A 17,691-nucleotide genomic window follows, 5' to 3' on the forward strand; every position below is an offset into this window, starting at 1 on the left:
CCACCTGGTGGTACTGCTCCTGTTCCACCAGGCCCGAGGGCAAGTTCAAACTCCCGACTCCAGCAAAAGCGCAGGTCCATCTCTCACCAGCAGGGGCGCAGGAAGACACTCCAGGCCTGGAGCCAGCGCAGACACCGCTCCGCTGCGCCACAGCTGCCCGCCGCACAGGTCTTCTCGCCGAGGGACAGGTAACCCGGCGTGCTCGTCGCCGCTCCTCCACAGGCCGGCCTACGCGATACCTGAGCTGCCGACCTGAGCTACCAGGCCGCAGCCGCACCGCAGCAGCTCCTACATCCTGCAGGGGAAGGCCCGTACCGCTCCCACTTGCAGCCGGACGCTCCGCCGGCTCACATGGCTCCACATCCCGGGCAGGTAAGACGTGCCAGGCTCGCTCCCCCCGAAGGACATCTCGGGGGGAGAACCTCGCATCAGAAGAAGAACCCCCACATTGATGAAGGGAAACAGGCCCAGTGGGGAACCCGCCTTCTCCCGCAGGCCCGCCGCGGATTCCTCCCGCTGCGGCGGGGTGAGGCGGGCGGTGCCTGCACCGCTGCCCGCAGCTAAGGGTCCCCGGAAGGGCTCCTTAGGCGCCGACGAGCCCTGGGGGTAGCATCGGGGCTCCAACGCTCAGGGGGCGCAGATCTACGGGCCCGAGGCTGCACAGGGGGATCCACAGGGGAAATAGGTTCTGCTGCAGCCACTCCATGCCCCGCTGCTCTGCAGCAGCACGAACCGCAGCCAGCATATCTTCCAAGGAGGCCATGACACCAACTTCACTCAGAATGCAAACTGGTCAGATGGACCTCCCCTTAGAGACCTGCACTATATACTGCCCGGGAAAATGCACATCCACACCACGCCCCCCTGTCCTACACTTGACCTCCCCAGACACACAAAATTCATTAACCCTTTTAATGCCCTCTGTCTTCCCCCTAAGTCAAGCCGCACTTCACTACGGCTACGCCACGCTCCGTTGCTCTTCATCTGTATCTAATCCTAACATGTATGTGTGCCTGATACACAGCCTGGTGTGTGCGATACTGCCTGCTGAATTGTGTATCTAATCCTATCTTCTATGATACTGCCTGCTGAGCTACCATATGTATCTAATCCCATTTTGTATGATATAGCCTGCTGAGCTCTGTATCTAAGCCTATGGCCTCATGCACACGACCGTTGTTTTGGTCCGCAGTTTTTGCGGTTTGGATGCGGACCCATTCACTTCAATGGGGCCGCAAAAGATGCGGAGGGCATTCCTTGTGCTGTCCGCATCCGTTGCTCCATTCCGTGGTCAGCAAAAAAAATATAACCTGTCCTATTTTTGTCCGTTTTGCAGACAAGAATATGCAGCTATATCAATGGCTGCCCGTGCCATTCCGCAAAGTGTGGAATGTACACAGACACCATCTGTGTTTTGAGGATCCGCAATTTGCGGACCACAAAACACACAATGGTCGTGTGCATGAGGCCTATCTTGTATGAACCTGCCTGCTGAGCTATGTATCTAAACCCTTATGCACACGACCCATTGAGTTCTATGGATTTGAGGTCCTCATTTTGAAGACCAGAATAGGACATGTTCTGTCTTTACTGGAACTGCCATACGGATGTAGAAAACACACTGATGACATGCATGTGCTTTCCACATTTGTATGTCAGTTCTGCGAAATATGGAACATGTCCTATTCTGGTCCTCATAATGCAGATCTAAAACCTATAGAACTCAATGGGACTGCAAAAAAAATGTCAAAATCGCACACGTACAGTAACCATATTTAGTGGATCCCTATCCCTTACGTTATATACCCGACAGTATACTGAGCATCCATAACAGTGACGTCCACAGTGCCCCCATAACAGTGACGTCCACAGTGCCCACATAACAGTGACGTCCACAGTGCCCCCATAACAGTGATATCCACAGTGCTCCTGTAACAGTGACCTCCACAGTGCTCCCATAACAGTGACGTCCACAGTGCCCCCATAACAGTGACCTCCACAGTGCTACCATAACAGTGACGTCCACAGTGCTCCCATAACAGTGACGTCCACAGTGCCCCCATAACAGTGATATCCACAGTGCTCCTGTAACAATGACCTCCACAGTGCTCCTGTAACAGTGACATCCACAGTGCCCCCTTAACAGTGACATCCACAGTGCCCACATAACAGTGATAGTCACAGTGCCCACATAACAGTGACATCCACAGTGCACCCATAACAGTGACATCCACAGTGCCCCATAACAGTGACCTCCACAGCGCCCCCATAACAGTGACATCCACAGTGCCCACAATGTAGATAACACAAAGCCTTAGTAAATCTCAGATCCCCATAGATTAGATGTGACCTCTGGGCTGCAGTGTTGGGGCCCCTATCCTATGTGGCCCCCACTCTCAGGCTGCCCTGGGGCAGAGCACTGCAGACCCCGTCTATAGCAGGCAGACAATAGGCAGTGGTGACTGCACCCAGGACCAGGCAGATCCCCCAGGAAAAACTCCAACACTCCTAAATCCAGCGGAGCAATCCACAGCACATGGGTGAGGAGCCCCCCCCCCCCCCCCCGAGGTATGCCCGCCGGCTAGGGCTGTGATCCACTGGATCTCGGGAATCAAGCAGGATCCTGCGCCAACTCGAGGGAGGATACGACAGGGATGATGTCAGCTCCGGTGATAGAAAGTTCCCGGCGGTTCCAGGCAGGGCTGCGGCTTGGCATGCACCGGGCAGGCAGGGAGGCGGCAGTCGGCAGTCTGGCCTTGTGCTGGGCACTGCTGTTTCCGGAGTGTCCACTCCACATGTGTTCCCTCCTTCTCCCTCTCTCCCTCCATTGACAGAGCCATCTCCTAGCAACCAGAGGACGCCGCCACCCCCCGTCTGCCCGGACGGACGGAGCTCAGCCTGACATTTATTCTTTTTTTTTTTTGGCCCCCTGTGACATGCACAGCATAGCGATCAGCCTATGTGGCTGATCGCTATGCTGTCACTTCTGCACAGCGCTTACATCGCGCTGTGCAGCAGTCAGTACAGGCTTCACATAGAAGCCTGTACAATACAAACGGCAATCCCGCGCATGCGCACTAGCATTCAGCATTTAGCATTCAGCATAGTGCGCTTGCGTGGAGAGTGATGACGGTCAGGCGAAGCTTTCTTTTGCAGGAGGCGGTGATGTCATTCATGACGTTTCGTCTCCTGCTCAAGGCAGAAAGAGAAGACCGGAAGACAAGGAAACGAACTTCGTCCGGAAGAACAGAAAATCCATCTGGAGGAACCACGTGACAGGAGGCAGATCTCAGGAACGGCTACACTGTGGAAGGTAATATTTACTCCACAGGGTAGAAGTTATGAGCCAAAAAAAAGGTTTAGGCCAGAGAACCCCTTTAACACACTCTTCTTTAGCTTTAGACCACTAGTAACTACAACTCCCAGCATACCCTGACTGCTACAGATAGTGACTTAACACCTAGAAAGCCACAGGCTGCTGACAGCACTTTATGATCATTTCACTGTATAGTTCTTATAATCCTGAGAATATATTTGGGTAAATCTTAATATAATTTCAGAATATAATTTTGTCTATTATTGAAGGGTTAAAGCTTTCACTTCTGCTTCTCAAGGAATTTAGAACACACCTCTACCTGCCCACTTCCCACAGATTGGCTGTAGAACTGAACAATCCAGTTTCCTTTGTGCGTGTGTTTCATTGAGGGGAAAAATGACACTCCTTAAGACGTTGAGACTCCGGTTTACAACTGAAGAAAGCCTAAAAAAATTATTTTTTGTATTTAATCTAAATACCTTTTGGCATTGCCGCACAGGGCATTCCTTCTCATGAGAACCTTCTGGCTCACTGCAAAGGTAAGGGTTCAGTTCACTTCCTTATTTAAACTATATATGATAGTCAGTGTTAATGGTGTAAGGAATGTACTTGTATAAGGTACGGTATTATTATCATTCTTGAAATCAACATTATGTTAAGAATATACTAATATATTGCTATAATATTCTGCTGCATGTAAGTCAGTATTTACAAGAGCATAATTCATAAATACCTATTAACTATGTTAATATAATCCATGCAGTTATTATATGTTTACAGATCTGACAAATCACGTTTTAGCTTGCCAAATATTTCCATAATTGGATATTTGTGTATGACGTCTGTGTATGTTTTTAGTATTTTTTCTTTAATAGACTATGGTACATATGTTAGGTGTATTGCTATAGAGCATGGACTGCATCATGTCTGGATTTAGATAGGTAAATCCAGACACAATACAGTCCATCGTAGGTCTTTTTTATGCCATTGAGCGTCTGAAACCTTAGACTACAGGCAGATACGTGAAGAAAAGCATTAATCTGGTTATCTATATTCTTAATGGGTCCAGATTCTCGCAGTCAACACAAAGCTGTAAATTAGTTTTAATCTGTTTCCAATTTAGCCTCTGATAATAGAGAATGATACAGAATATAATTTGAAAGTAGTTTCTGATTAGCTGCTTACATGTGGCTTCTTGGCAGTCAGTACAAGTGGAAGTAGAACAGAAGTATAGGCCATATATGTGTAATATAAATTGCGGACAATGTCACTTTATGTTAACTATAGCTCATGCTATTATGTATGCTCCCACATTTCCCCACCTAGGGACCTTGGGAGACACAGAAAGTAGAACTGGTGGTCTGGGTACTCTGACAACCATATGACACTCCTTCCAACTTCTTTTATAGTTAAAGGGGTTATCCAAAGTCTAAAAATGCCCCCAACTAACCCGAATGCCCGATCCCCTCATATCGATTATACTTACCCCACTCCCCGGCACCCGCGTCGCTCCTGATCCCCCCACGGCTACCGCTGCATCGCCTCATCATGCGGATCAAAACATCCAGCGACGGCGGGGAGCAGCCAATAGCAGGCCACGATGCTGGTGAGGCTTGTCCCCATGGTGACGAGGGTGCCAGGGAGCGGGGTAAGTATAATCTATATGAGGGGCCCGAGCATTGGGGAGCATTAGAGTTTTTGACTTTGGATAATCTGTTTAATAGGAGCTTTGCAGGAGAGAATTCCAACTTCCAATAGGACCGCTCACTCCAGTCTCATCTCCAGGCAATACTTTTCTATTTCTGGCAGGAAATGTGGCAACATTCAGAACTAGATGACTACTAATCTAGGTATTATGTCTGGTATTATATTAGTTATGTCAGGTACTTTTATATGGGCTGTAAGGCTACCACAATAATGATATTAAGGCCTCATGCACACGATCGTTTCGTTTTTTGCGGATCCGCAAAACACAGGAGCCGCCCATGTGTCTTCCGCAATTTGCGGAACGGAACAGGCAGCCTTTTGTAGAAATGTCTATTCTTGTCTGCAGAACGGACAAGAATAGGACATGTTATATTTTTTTTGCGGGGCTACAGAACTGAACAACGGATGCGGAGTGCTGTCCGCATCTTTTGCGGCCCCATTGAAGTGAATGGGTCCACACCCGAGCCGCAAAAACTGAGGCTCGGATGCGGACCAGAACAACGGTTGTGTGTATGAGGCCTAAATGGAATGAATATCTGGTAGTACTATATGATTAGTAATAAGGTGGACTAATATATGGTCATTAAGTAGTCGGTCCACTTTTCTGGATACCCTTATACCAGTATTATATATGGTGTAAATAAGAGCTGTATGATAGTAATAAACTGTAGGTTTACTTCAAGCCAAAATGGCATGGTGCCCTATTATTTGGGCACTGGATAGCATTATTCATTGGATATGGCACATCATTATCATTCTGTGGTATATATGTTACATACATACCGTATTCAATTTTTATGAGTGGTGTTAGATTTCTGGCAAATGGATTTTTAGGTTTATGGTTATAAAGTAAGATAAAAATAAATTGAAAGTGTATAGCAAAGACTTTGTATTATTATTGGTTAGTCCTTAGTAAGTATAAAAGCAAGAAATTACCTGTGTTTCCCTTTTTTATTACAGATAATAAACACAGAAATAATGACACATTTTGACCATACAAAAATTACTGTGTGATAGAACCTCAAGCCTCACATTTTCAGAATCCCGTAACATATTAATGGGGACCGAAGAAATATATGTATGTGTGACATATATATATAAATAATATAATTATATTAAAAGTGAAGATGCAAAGATTTTGAACCAGTGGGAGGATCTGTAGACCACAGCCTTGCTCAAGTTGGAACTTTTTCAGATAAACCATGAACTGGGGAGTTTTTCAAGGTCTTCTCAGTGGTGCGAGTCATTTCTCTACTGCATTTGGACGCATTTGGATGTCAGTAGTTTTTGTCTTCCGACTACTGGTATATGTGGTGGCAGCTGAAAAAGTATGGGATGATGAACAAGGGGAATTTGACTGTAATACAAAACAGCCGGGGTGTACTAATGTTTGTTACGATTACTACTTTCCAGTATCCCATATCAGACTTTGGGCCCTCCAGCTCATTTTGGTTACTTGCCCATCTCTTCTTGTTCTCTTGCATGTGGCCTACAGAGAAGATCGAGAAATAAAACACAAGGAAAAACAGGGTGAGGATAGCGGAAGACTTTATTTAGACACAGGAAAAAAGAGAGGAGGATTGTGGTGGACCTACCTCATGAGCCTTATAGCAAAAGCTTTAGTGGATTCAGTGTTCCTCTACATCTTTTATCACATCTACAAAGACTATTCCTTGCCCAGTGTCGTCAAGTGTACATTGCCTCCATGTCCAAATATTGTAGACTGTTTTATATCAAGACCCACTGAAAAAAATATCTTCACCTTGTTCATGGTTGTAACTACTGTTGTTTGCATTCTACTCAACCTGTGTGAGATAGGATATTTGGTGTCTAAAAGATGTCGTGAGCGCCTGCTAAAGCGAAATCAGTCTAAAGTTATTGCATATCTCCAAAATCAAGAGATATTCCATGTCAACAATAAGGTGAATGAACAGATAGACTTAATGCCTCAAATTCATGTTACCCCACCTGAAACTAAATTAAAATGAAACAATGAATATATCAAGCCAACACCTTAACATACTGACTGAATAAACTGTACAATGCACTATAATATATTATTTTAGATGTGTCAAAGTGTCAACTGATTACAAGTCACAGCATAATCATGACTAATGTGCTTGAAATATCTTCAAAAACAGATAGAAACAGGCTTTAAATGTGATGCTCATGGGCAGGTGAACACATATTGCATATCACACTGACATGATACTGCTTTACTATTCCTGTTCCATCTTGTCTACATTGCATTTAGAATACACATCACAAACTGCCCTCCTGGGAAACATCATGGAGAGGTAGATGGCCTAGCTGGGAGATTTGCCAACTTGTGACATTTTATAACATTCTTGACTCTCATGTTTAATCTCATCATCTATTTATCTAAAGGTTGCACTAATAAACTTGAGAGAGTACATTACTGCACAAAGGTCTTTGAACTTGGAAACACTAAAGTGTAACAGGTATTATACAATTAAGATTGGAGGTATGTTTTATACTCTAGTTATCTACTCCAATAAGAATGACCATTAAAGGAGGTGTACAACAACTAAACAATTTCACGTGACAGGTGCTCCGCTCCAGCCCTGAGGGTCTAGTCCTCGTTGCCTTTGGTCTCTGGAAGTATGACGTCCTTTTTGTCATCATGTGTACTGCTGCAGTCAATCAATGGCTTCAGTGTTAACGTGCCGCTGTGGACAGACCGGTGCTAAGGCCTGTGACTGGCTTTAGAGGTGCACGTAAGTACAGACTGGATGTCACAGTTCCAATCACCAGGAAACTGGAAGTAGTGGGGACGGGATCCTTGGTACTGGAACAGAGGTGAATGAGTAAGCGGCTTTTTATTTATGCTAAACACAAAGAAAAGTTACTTTGGAGGTCAGATTACTTTTTAATGTAAACAGCATCTTCTAACACTAAATAAAGGCTAGCTTTGTAGTCATTAAAAAAACTGTGATTATAGTCATAAAAAATGTATGTCAGCAAGGACAGCCTGCTCATGATGATGTAACGTGATTTCCATTCTTCTCAAACTTTATTGGATCATGGAAAATGATAAACTATCCAGTGTTCTCTCCCAAGAAAAATTCCAAAAAGCAAAGGGACCTTGGATTGTCTCTCTCTCCAGTGTCCAATCTAAACTGATACTGTATCTTCTTTGTCTCTTCAGTTCTGATTCTACTTCTTTCTGCCTGAAGGCCCCTTTACACGGGCCTATGATCAGGGCAATTATTGGGAAGAAAGGCTTGTTTATCTGGTGAAATCATCACTGGTGCAGTCACCTAAGTCATCGTTTCTGAGCAGCAGATCATACTGTCCAAACAACACTTGAAGGAATTACATTAGGAATCTTACTTTAAATAGTCACCAAAAAATCAAAAAGGAACAAAAACCTGATTTAAACTACATGTACGGTATATAACTTACTACTAATACATTCCTTTTAAAAGATATTTGGTATGCATAAATCTTGCAAATATGTGGCATTACATAAGAAAAAACATTTTATCAACTTGGAATCTAGACCAGCAATGTCAAGTTACATATTTATGACAAGTTACATATTTATGACAAGTTATATATTGACTTGCTGTATAATGTAAAAAGCTTTATACATGTTTTTATTATTCATTTTGTAGAGGATGTGTGTGAGTGCATGTCTGATTTTTTCTATTTCAGACTAAACCTTTCTTCACTTTGTTATTTATTTTCACATTTTTTATATTGTCTTACAATGTGGGATTATAACATTTTTATTACACAATAATAAAGTCTTTTTTTTTCAATGAGTTGCAGATGTTATGTTGTTATGTTAGATAAGGAGTCCATTCCCCTGGTGTCAGCACTTAAAACTGCTCTGAAAGACACAGTCCTAACTGCTGCGCTAACATAAATGCAGAGGACTCCTGTGCACAGTTATTTCAGCACAGTTCTGAGCGCTGACAGCAGGGTAAGGGGGGGCAGTAGGAAAATAAAAAATAGATCTGGACTCCTTATTTGCAGTACTACTCGTATTACTGCAGATAAAAGTCCAAGATCGTGGTGACCGATTCCCTTTAAAAAGTGCAGTTTCAGAGAGGTATTCCCATTTGGATATGGCCACACAGAGCGGCCGTGCTGCGGGTGGGTTGCAGCCATGCAGTGAAGAAATGCGCGGCCATTTGGTCCACAGCTGCCTTTCATTTATAATGAAGACTGTACTGTATAGTCAGTCTTCATTGTTAATGGCCATGTGGCTCCTTAATGCACCTTTAAACAGGGGCTGTTGCTGGTATGGAGTTTGGCTGGTTAGGTGGGTGCAAAATATGCTGGCATGCCCACTTCTCACACCCCAGTGCTCTTCTGCCCTACAGGTGGAGCCCTTCTTCTGCCATCTGCTTTTCCAAATCATCTAATATCGATGAGAATAAGTCAAGAACATTCAGCTCCTCCACTCTTCACATCTTGCTGACTTTTTTTAGGAAGTAAAGCCAGTAAAAGATGAGGGGGGTCATCATTTAGAAGTGGCCCACCTAAAGGCTGCAGACTGGATGGTATAGGTTGGCATGCTGGGCACTGGAATAATAAAGGCTTCCATCTTATTGGTATTGAATTCTTCAATTAATCATTTTCAGCAACACTGTCCCTAGCGCATGAGCGCTTAACACGTCTCTCCCTATGCTCAGCTCACAGGACAATGGCTGAGACTGGGCGGGATGAGGGGAGCAGGGACATCACAGGGGATGGCTACCTGCGGATTGGCTGGCTGCACATCAATATGGGTGATCTTGTATTCCTGGGCTTGTCTCCTCTACACTTAGTTTTGCTTTGTAACACATGTAGCCTCCATTTTAGGAAAACCTGATTCATTACCACAAAGTGAGAGAAATTAGGATTCGTTGTGACTCCAAAACTAAACTTCGGACCAAATTCCGCTTCAAATGCTTTGATTTGCTCAACACTAATTATTAACAATGGTTGAATTATTATTATTTTTTTTATGTAAATTTGTCCTGTATCAAAATCTTTTTTGTCCCTTTGTGAATTTCCTTTTTATGAGTTTCCTTTTATTTCACCTTGCAGACTTTCAATATTTTTCTGAAGTTCTGTTTCCAGACTTGCAAAGTCTGATTGAGTCCGAAAAACTTGAATATCAGTAATTTCCTTTTTACTAATCTCTGTTTGTCACCCTTTTCTCATACTTTAGAAGATAGGTCTGCATACACAATTAATTTTCTCCTTTATTATCCAAAGGGACTTGTAACAATTAGATCTGGAATCTATCTGGTTTCTTTGGGCAAATGCTTCTCTTCTACATTTTTGTAAATCTCTTAGTATTAATTTTGACTAAATAGTGCAATACAAAATATATCCAACAAGTAAATAGCATAGCTTCTCTTAAAAAAATTACCCAAAAAGAAAGCTAGGAGCCAACTGCTTTTAACTACTTTTGATAAATCAATGTCAATATGTTTTTCAAGTTTCGAATAGCAGTAACTTGGCTCCTGATCAAATCATCTAGTGATAACATACCTGCATTCCAAACTTCAAGTTTCAACTGGTCATTTTTATGTTATCCTATCTACTTTACCAAGAATATTCCAGAGAACATTTTATAGTGTAAATATCATGCTTAGGCCTCATGCCGTTGCCCGGCTGTGGCCATATTGCGGTCCGCAAACAGCAGGATGCGGACCCATTCACTTGAATGGGTCTGCAGTCCGGAGCTGCAGTGCGGAACGGAGGCACGGAACCCCACGGAAGCACTACGGAGTGCTTCCATGGTGTTTCTTTCCACAAAAAAATAGAAAATGTTCTATTTTTTTGCGGTGTGGATGGATCACAGACCCAGTCAAGTTGAATGGGTCTCAATCTGTCCCAGCCACCGCACAGACGTTGCTCCTGCATTGGAGATCGCAAATTGCTTTCCCCAATGCACGGAACGGCCGCACAACGGCCGTGTGCATGAGGACTCAATCTGTATATCTATGTGTTTAAAATGTACAAGTATCCACAAACATATCAAAGTATGGTTGTCACAGTGTGGTTTAGGCTGGGTGCCAGGGGCGATGTGTAGCAACAGCAGCCTGTGTGTGTACTTTTTCTGTGTATGCTTTCCCCTCCCTGTCTCCTGGTTCATGTGGGGTTAAATTCTTGTTCCGGGTGGGGTCACTAGGTGCTTTATATTCCTGTTTGCTGTGGGCCTGGGGAGCAGTCTGTCTATATAGGAGTATACTATTTATGTACAAAAGCTGAATGTAAGCAATTTCCATGTAGAGCTGGGCAAAAGTGTGCAATATGGTAGGATGCCAGAGAGTTCCTCACTGAGAATTGCACATGATATGGAGATTAAGTGATCAAAGGGGTGAGGTAGACATATTCTAGTACCCCTGACTTTTATACCAATAGATTTTGTCCCATCCCAATCTTTGTGTTTCTTCTTAGGATTCTGCCACCAATATTAGGTATAAGGGCATAGTCAGACTCTAGCAGGCATTTTCCTTGGAAAAATTACTTGTATAGGCTTTAAAAGCCATTCGCCCTTTGTTCACTCCAAGATGACCAGTAAAAAAAGAAAAAAGACAGCTGTTGGAATATTTTTTCATAAAATTAAGAGTTACCGTAACTGTGTATCTTATTTGTGAGGGTAAGGAATGGGGAGCTCAATAATGTTATATTAACACTTATCATGTGACCATGGCCAGTCAAGGACTAAATCAGGCCAAGACACATTGGAGATCATTTATTATGACCCCATACTGGAATAAAAATAAAGTAGCATTTTGACTTTTTGAACACCTATGCATAAATTTAGTTGTTAGGCCACTCTCACCTCCAGGGAATGGCATGACAAGGTGGGGCTATAAGCCTTAGCAGATGCATTATCATTTACTCCAGTTTCCTAGCGTAAATGATTATTGAAATCTACACCAGCTAGGGGTTGGAGTAGATTACAATATAGGCGCACTTACTGACGGAAAATGTCCCTAATTTATGACGAGGACTGTGCCTCATCATAAATTAAGCATGTCATCTGGTGGTGCAGTGGCCCAGAGGATGACTGCAAAGGGTTAATTATTGCTAAAAGGGTTACTTTAACTCAAATGTTGCGTCTTATTGTTAATGCACTTATTCCTATGTGCACTCTATATCCCAAATCACAATGTGTAAGCAATATATAGGGTTAACATTGGAAGCCTGACTAGGTTAGGTCTGAACAGAGCTACATACAAGACGAGGATATGCAGAGTTCCTGTAGACCAGGCCCAAGTCCAGAGAACCGCTGTCTATTCACTGCATGGTCCCATGGTGTGTAAGAGAATAGATTGCCATGACATGAGCTATTGTGTCTTTCCTGTAGCTGTCTGACTTCCACAGCAACTTGAATCAACCATGCAGTGCCTTTTGGTCTGGCTAACAAGCCAGCAGATGTATGGGAAAGGACCTGCTAGTTACATCACCTGTGGATTGCATTAGCCCCATGCTGTGTATTAGGAGCCGTTCAGCCTGTCTTGCTGAAGTGGAAAAGCTGTCATCAGAATGGCTTTATGAAGTCAGATTGAACAGACAACCAATGATGGAATAGCCACGATTATCTCCCAACATATGGGGGCCAATGCAATGAAATGGCAGCTGAGGGAAATAAAAGAGGCCTGCCCCTGTCATCAGCAGCTATTCTACAAAACATCAGCCTAGGGACTATGGTTCAAGCTGGTGAACTTTAGAACTGCTCTTCTGCCCAACCTCGAGCCTACGGGTTCGGTTGGAGAGTCCAGGTTGGGACGATTGGGTCACCTGGCCACATGCCTCGCTGTGCATGGCCAGCTCCCTAAGCTCGCCGCTACCCCCTCTCGTCGGGTCCTGCCCAAAGTGGGGTGCTACTGGCTGGGGTAGTAGGTCCCCCCCCCCCCCCCCAAAGTCATGGAGGTTTATTCCCTGGCGAGTCAGCAGAAGGGTGAATCGCTGTCACCTGTGCCATCCTGTGTCCGTTGCTGTACTATATGCTGCTGACTGTGGGTTATCCAATAAAGTCTTCCCGGAGTGTTGTATCCTCATCTTGTGTTGCCTGAGTAGTGTTCCACCCATGGAAAGGAGCACGAGCGTTCAATGGTATGAGCCCTGACCCTGTGCGGTCTTTATAATTATTACCCGGCTGGGGAACAAGAGCACCCACTGACCCTCGTGTCTCCACCCTCATTTCACTGCCCTGGCCCTCCCTAGGGCCAGGGCAGTGAAATGAGGGTGCAACTCTGCAACTCTGCAACAACATAAGGATTGCCACTGTGAATAACTGTTACAGCAAGATCCATTACCACTCCTATCCTCTGCTCCACTTCTCCTGGGCTTGTAGCACTATAACTGACATAAATTTAAACTATAGTCCTGATCAAAAGTTTAAGACCACTGGAAAAATTACAAAAAATCATATTTAGCATGGCTGGATCTTAACAAGATTCCAAGTAGAGCTTCAACATGCAACAAGAAGAAATGGGAGTGAGACAAATCATTTTTTGAGCATTCAATTTAATGAAAACAACAAATAAACTGAAACAGGCTGTTTTTCAGCTGATGAAAAGTTTAGGTCCACACTTCTCAAAAAATAATAAACCCCCCCAAAAGAGAAATCCAACTTCCAAACATGAACTCAGTAATGAGTAGCTCCGCTGTTATTGTTTATCACTTCAAAAATTTGTTTCGGCATGCTTGATGAAAGCGTTTCCATGAGGTGAGTGGGAACATTTCTCCAAGTGGTGAAGACGGCCGCACGAAGGCCATCTACTCTCTGGAACTGTTGTCCATTTTTGTAAACTTCCCTTGCCATCCATCCCCAAAGGTTCTCAATTGGATTTAGATCAGAGGAACACGCAGGTTGGGCCAAAAGAGTGATATTATTCTCCTGGAAGAAGTCCCTTGTCCTGCGGGCATTGTGTACTGTAGCGTTGTCCTGTTGAAAAACCCAGTCATTACCACACAGACGAGGGCCCTCAGTCATGAGGAATGCTCTCTGCAACATCTGGACATAGCCAGCGGCCGTTTGACACCCCTGCACTTCCTGAAGCTCCATTGTTCCACTGAAGGAAAAAGCACCCCGGACCATTATGGTGCCCCCTCCACTGTGGCGCGTAGAAAACATCTCAAGTGGGATCTGCTTGTCATGTCAGTAACGTTGGAAACCATCAGGACCATCAAGGTTAAATTTTTTCTCATCAGAGAATAAAACTTTCTTCCACCTTTGAATATCCCATGTTTGGTGCTCTCTTGCAAAGTCCAAACAAGCAGTTCTTTGGCGTTCAAGGAGACAAGGTCTTTGAAGACGTTTTTTGTTTTTGAAGCCCTTCAGTCTCAGATGCTGTCTGATGGTTATGGGGCTGCAGTCAGCACCAGTCAGGGCCTTAATTTGGGTCGAGGATCGTCCAGTGTCTTGACGGACAGCCAATTGGATCCTCCGGCTCACTGCTGATGAAATATTTTTGGGTCTTCCACTTGACTTTTTTGTTCCATAACCCTCAAGATCATTTAAGAAATTCCAAATGACTGTCTTCCTGTGTCCCACCTCAGTAGCGATGGTGCGCTGTGAGAGACCCTGCTCATGCAGTTCAACAACCCGACCACAGTGGTGTCTCTAGCTTTCAAATTTTGGGGGGGCACACTGGGGGCCAGGACAAAAGTAGGGGAGGCAGCTATAAAAACGATACATTTACACAAGTACGCTTAGAAATGCTGCGATACTTCACCCAATACCTAAAACCGCAACAGGGAAGAAAAGTCCTGTTGTCTGTGGTTTAAAAAAATATAAAAAAATCACTCAGATTTCAATATGTCCTAGTTGCCTGTGGATGACACTTTTATAGGGAGGGGGATCTGTGGATGACACTGCTATGGGGGGGATCTGTGGATGCCACATACCGTATATATCATCTTATGCTATATGTGTCATCCACAGATCCGCCCCATGACAGTGTAATCCCCATTTCCCCCTCCATAACAGTGTCATCCACAGATCTCCCTCCCCGCCTCTCACAGGAGTGTACATTTCACATTTCTAAACTGTAATCCATATCCTGCAGTAACTAACTTTAAATCAGGATTAAGCTTCCGCTCATCTCTACTAGTACCTTAAAGGGGTTGTCCAGGTTCAGAGCTGAACCTGGACATCCCTCCATTTTCACCCCAGCAGCCCCCCTGACATGAGCATCGGAGCAGTTCATGCTCCGATGCTCTCCTTTGCCCTGCGCTAAATCGCGCAGGGCAAAGGCATTTTTCTGAGTTCCGGTGACGTACCGGGGCTCTCTATGGGGCTGACAGGAACCCTGGTGACGTCACCGGCACTGATGGGCGGGATTTGGCTCTGCCCTAGCCAGTAAAACGGCTAGGGCAGAGCTAAAGCCCGCCCCTCAGAGCCGGTGACGTCACCGAACACACTGCTGGGCGGAAGTTACCGCCCGGCAGTGTGTTATTGTAAACACAAGAGCCTGTGCCCTGCGCGATCTAGCGCAGGGCACGGGAGCGCATCGGAGCATGAGATGCTCCGATGCCAGGCTCAGGAGGGCTGCGGGGGTGAAAATAAGGGTATGTCCGGGTTCAGCTCTGAACCCGGACAACCCCTTTAACCTTACACCACTCGGCTAGCTTTGGTAACAGTGCCAGGCTACAGCCTACAGGTACTGCCTGTTAGTTGTTACCGAGCGAGTGCTGATTTCTGCAGGTCAGAGCATATGGATTACAGTTTAGAAGAAATGTACACTGTGAGCAGTCCAGACCAGTGGTGGATCCAGAGCCTGGTCTCGGGAGGGGTACTTCCAGATTATTTTCTGTCTGCCGCCACAGAACAAGGGTGCTTATAGAACAGACTACACAGTGTAGAGGTATACTGTACATTGTGTGGCACAGTGTAGAGGTATACTGTACATTGTGTGGCACAGTGTAGAGGTATACTGTACATTGTGTGGCACAGTGTAGAGGTATACTGTACATTGTGTGGCACAGTGTAGAGGTATACTGTATATTGTGTGGCACAGTGTATGCTATATGTGTATAACAAACATATTTCACATGAAAACTTACAATTACTTGGCTTGGCCCTTGGGGTTCTCGGAAGCCACTTCAACACTTTGGCCGTGGGCTCGGCAGAGCTGATGTTGTGTTTTATCCTATGAGAAAGATTTCATAATAAGGATTTGGAGAAGGGGCAGAGGGGTCACAGAGCAGGGAGAGGCTGGTGCTGCTACTAGGGGGTCATACTATGGGGGAGTAATAAAGACCACATTAATGTCCCCCCCAGTAGAAATAATTCTCATTATAATGTGACAATGCAAAAAATACCCCCTTGTAATGCCCCCAGTTGAGCTAATGTCCCCCATAATGTGCCAGTATAAAATACCCCTATATAGTGCCCCCAGTAAATGCCCCTATAGTGCTCCTCTCCCCCCTCCCTCCTAGTGCCCCCCATAATGTACCAGTATAAAATGCCCCATATATCGTGCCCCAGTAGATGCCCTCAGTGTCCCCCATAATTTGCAAGTATAAAATACCCCTTCTTAGTGCCCCCTGTAGATGACTCCATAGTACTCCTCTCCCCCTTCCCCATAGTACCCACCATGTGTCCCAGTATAAAGTGCTACTGTACAGAACCCCGCATATAACATACCCCTTCTTTGTGGCCTCAGTAGATGCCCCTATAGTGCCCACCAATAATGTGCCAGTAATAAATGCCCTCAATAATGTGCCAGTAATAAGTGCCCCCAATAACGTGCCAGTAATAAGTGCCCCCCATCATGTGCCAGTAATAAGTGCCCCCCATCATGTGCCAATAACAAGAGCACCCCAATGTGCCAGTAATAAGAGCCCAGCCCCCATCACGTGCCAGTAATAAGAGCCCCCCAATGTTCCAGTAACAAGAGCCCCCCATCATGTGCCAGTAATAAGCCCCCATCATGTGCCAGTAATAAGCCCCCCAATGTGCCAGTAATAAGCCCTCCAATGTGCCAGTAATAAGCCCCCCCAATGTGCCAGTAACAAGAGCCCCCCAAATGTGCCTGTAAAACGATTGTAAAAAAAAAAAAAAACACTTATACTTACCTCCATGTCAGCAATGCGATGCAGGCCTCTTCCGGCCTCTTCCGGCCTGTGTTCCGCGCTGCATGGCTCAGGCGGCGCGATGACGTCATTGCGCCGCCCGTGCCGGCCTCTGATAGGCTGCCGGCCTAGTGCCTGCAGCCTATCAGAGGAAGGGGAAGGGACACGCCTCTCCCTCCCCTGCACCGCCGCAGCACAGGCAGATTACTATGGAGATGAGCACAATGGAAGCGCTCATCTCCCTGTGCCCGACTGCGGCGGCTCACTTGGGGGTTGAGATGGGAAGTTCGGATCTTTCACATGAATCGGTTCATTTGAATCAGTTAATTCAAATGAACCGATTCATGAATCAAATCTTCGGTTCACTCGCTGAGTCTACTGACTGTTGAGCTGAGACGCAAGTGAACCGAAGAGCTTAGGTGGTGCGCATGCGCAGATGCTTCGATTCACTTTCTTACTCGCTGAGTCGGATCTTGCCACTTGGTCTGAGCTCTGACTGAGTGAGGAAGGGGAGGGGACAGGACTCCGGAAAGAATGCATTGTCACCCACAGTGACAGTCTGACAGTACAACCAAGTGAAGTGTATGAAACAGAGAAGGTAAAGCAGCTCTCAC

General features: G+C 45.2%; 1 protein-coding gene across 1 annotated transcript; it reads left to right on the top strand.

The window, feature by feature from the left end:
• Positions 1-3,287: 3,287 nt before the first annotated feature.
• LOC122931174 (gap junction beta-4 protein-like) lies at positions 3,288-8,109 on the top strand. Its single transcript, XM_044285180.1, has 3 exons — positions 3,288-3,313; positions 3,615-3,855; positions 5,984-8,109. Exon 3 carries the CDS (start codon positions 6,226-6,228, stop codon positions 7,009-7,011), a length of 786 nt encoding a protein of 261 aa, XP_044141115.1. The 5' UTR covers positions 3,288-3,313; positions 3,615-3,855; positions 5,984-6,225; the 3' UTR covers positions 7,012-8,109.
• Positions 8,110-17,691: the final 9,582 nt, after the last annotated feature.

This window comes from Bufo gargarizans, chromosome 3 (genome assembly GCF_014858855.1).
Source record: "Bufo gargarizans isolate SCDJY-AF-19 chromosome 3, ASM1485885v1, whole genome shotgun sequence".
NCBI lineage: Eukaryota > Metazoa > Chordata > Amphibia > Anura > Bufonidae > Bufo > Bufo gargarizans.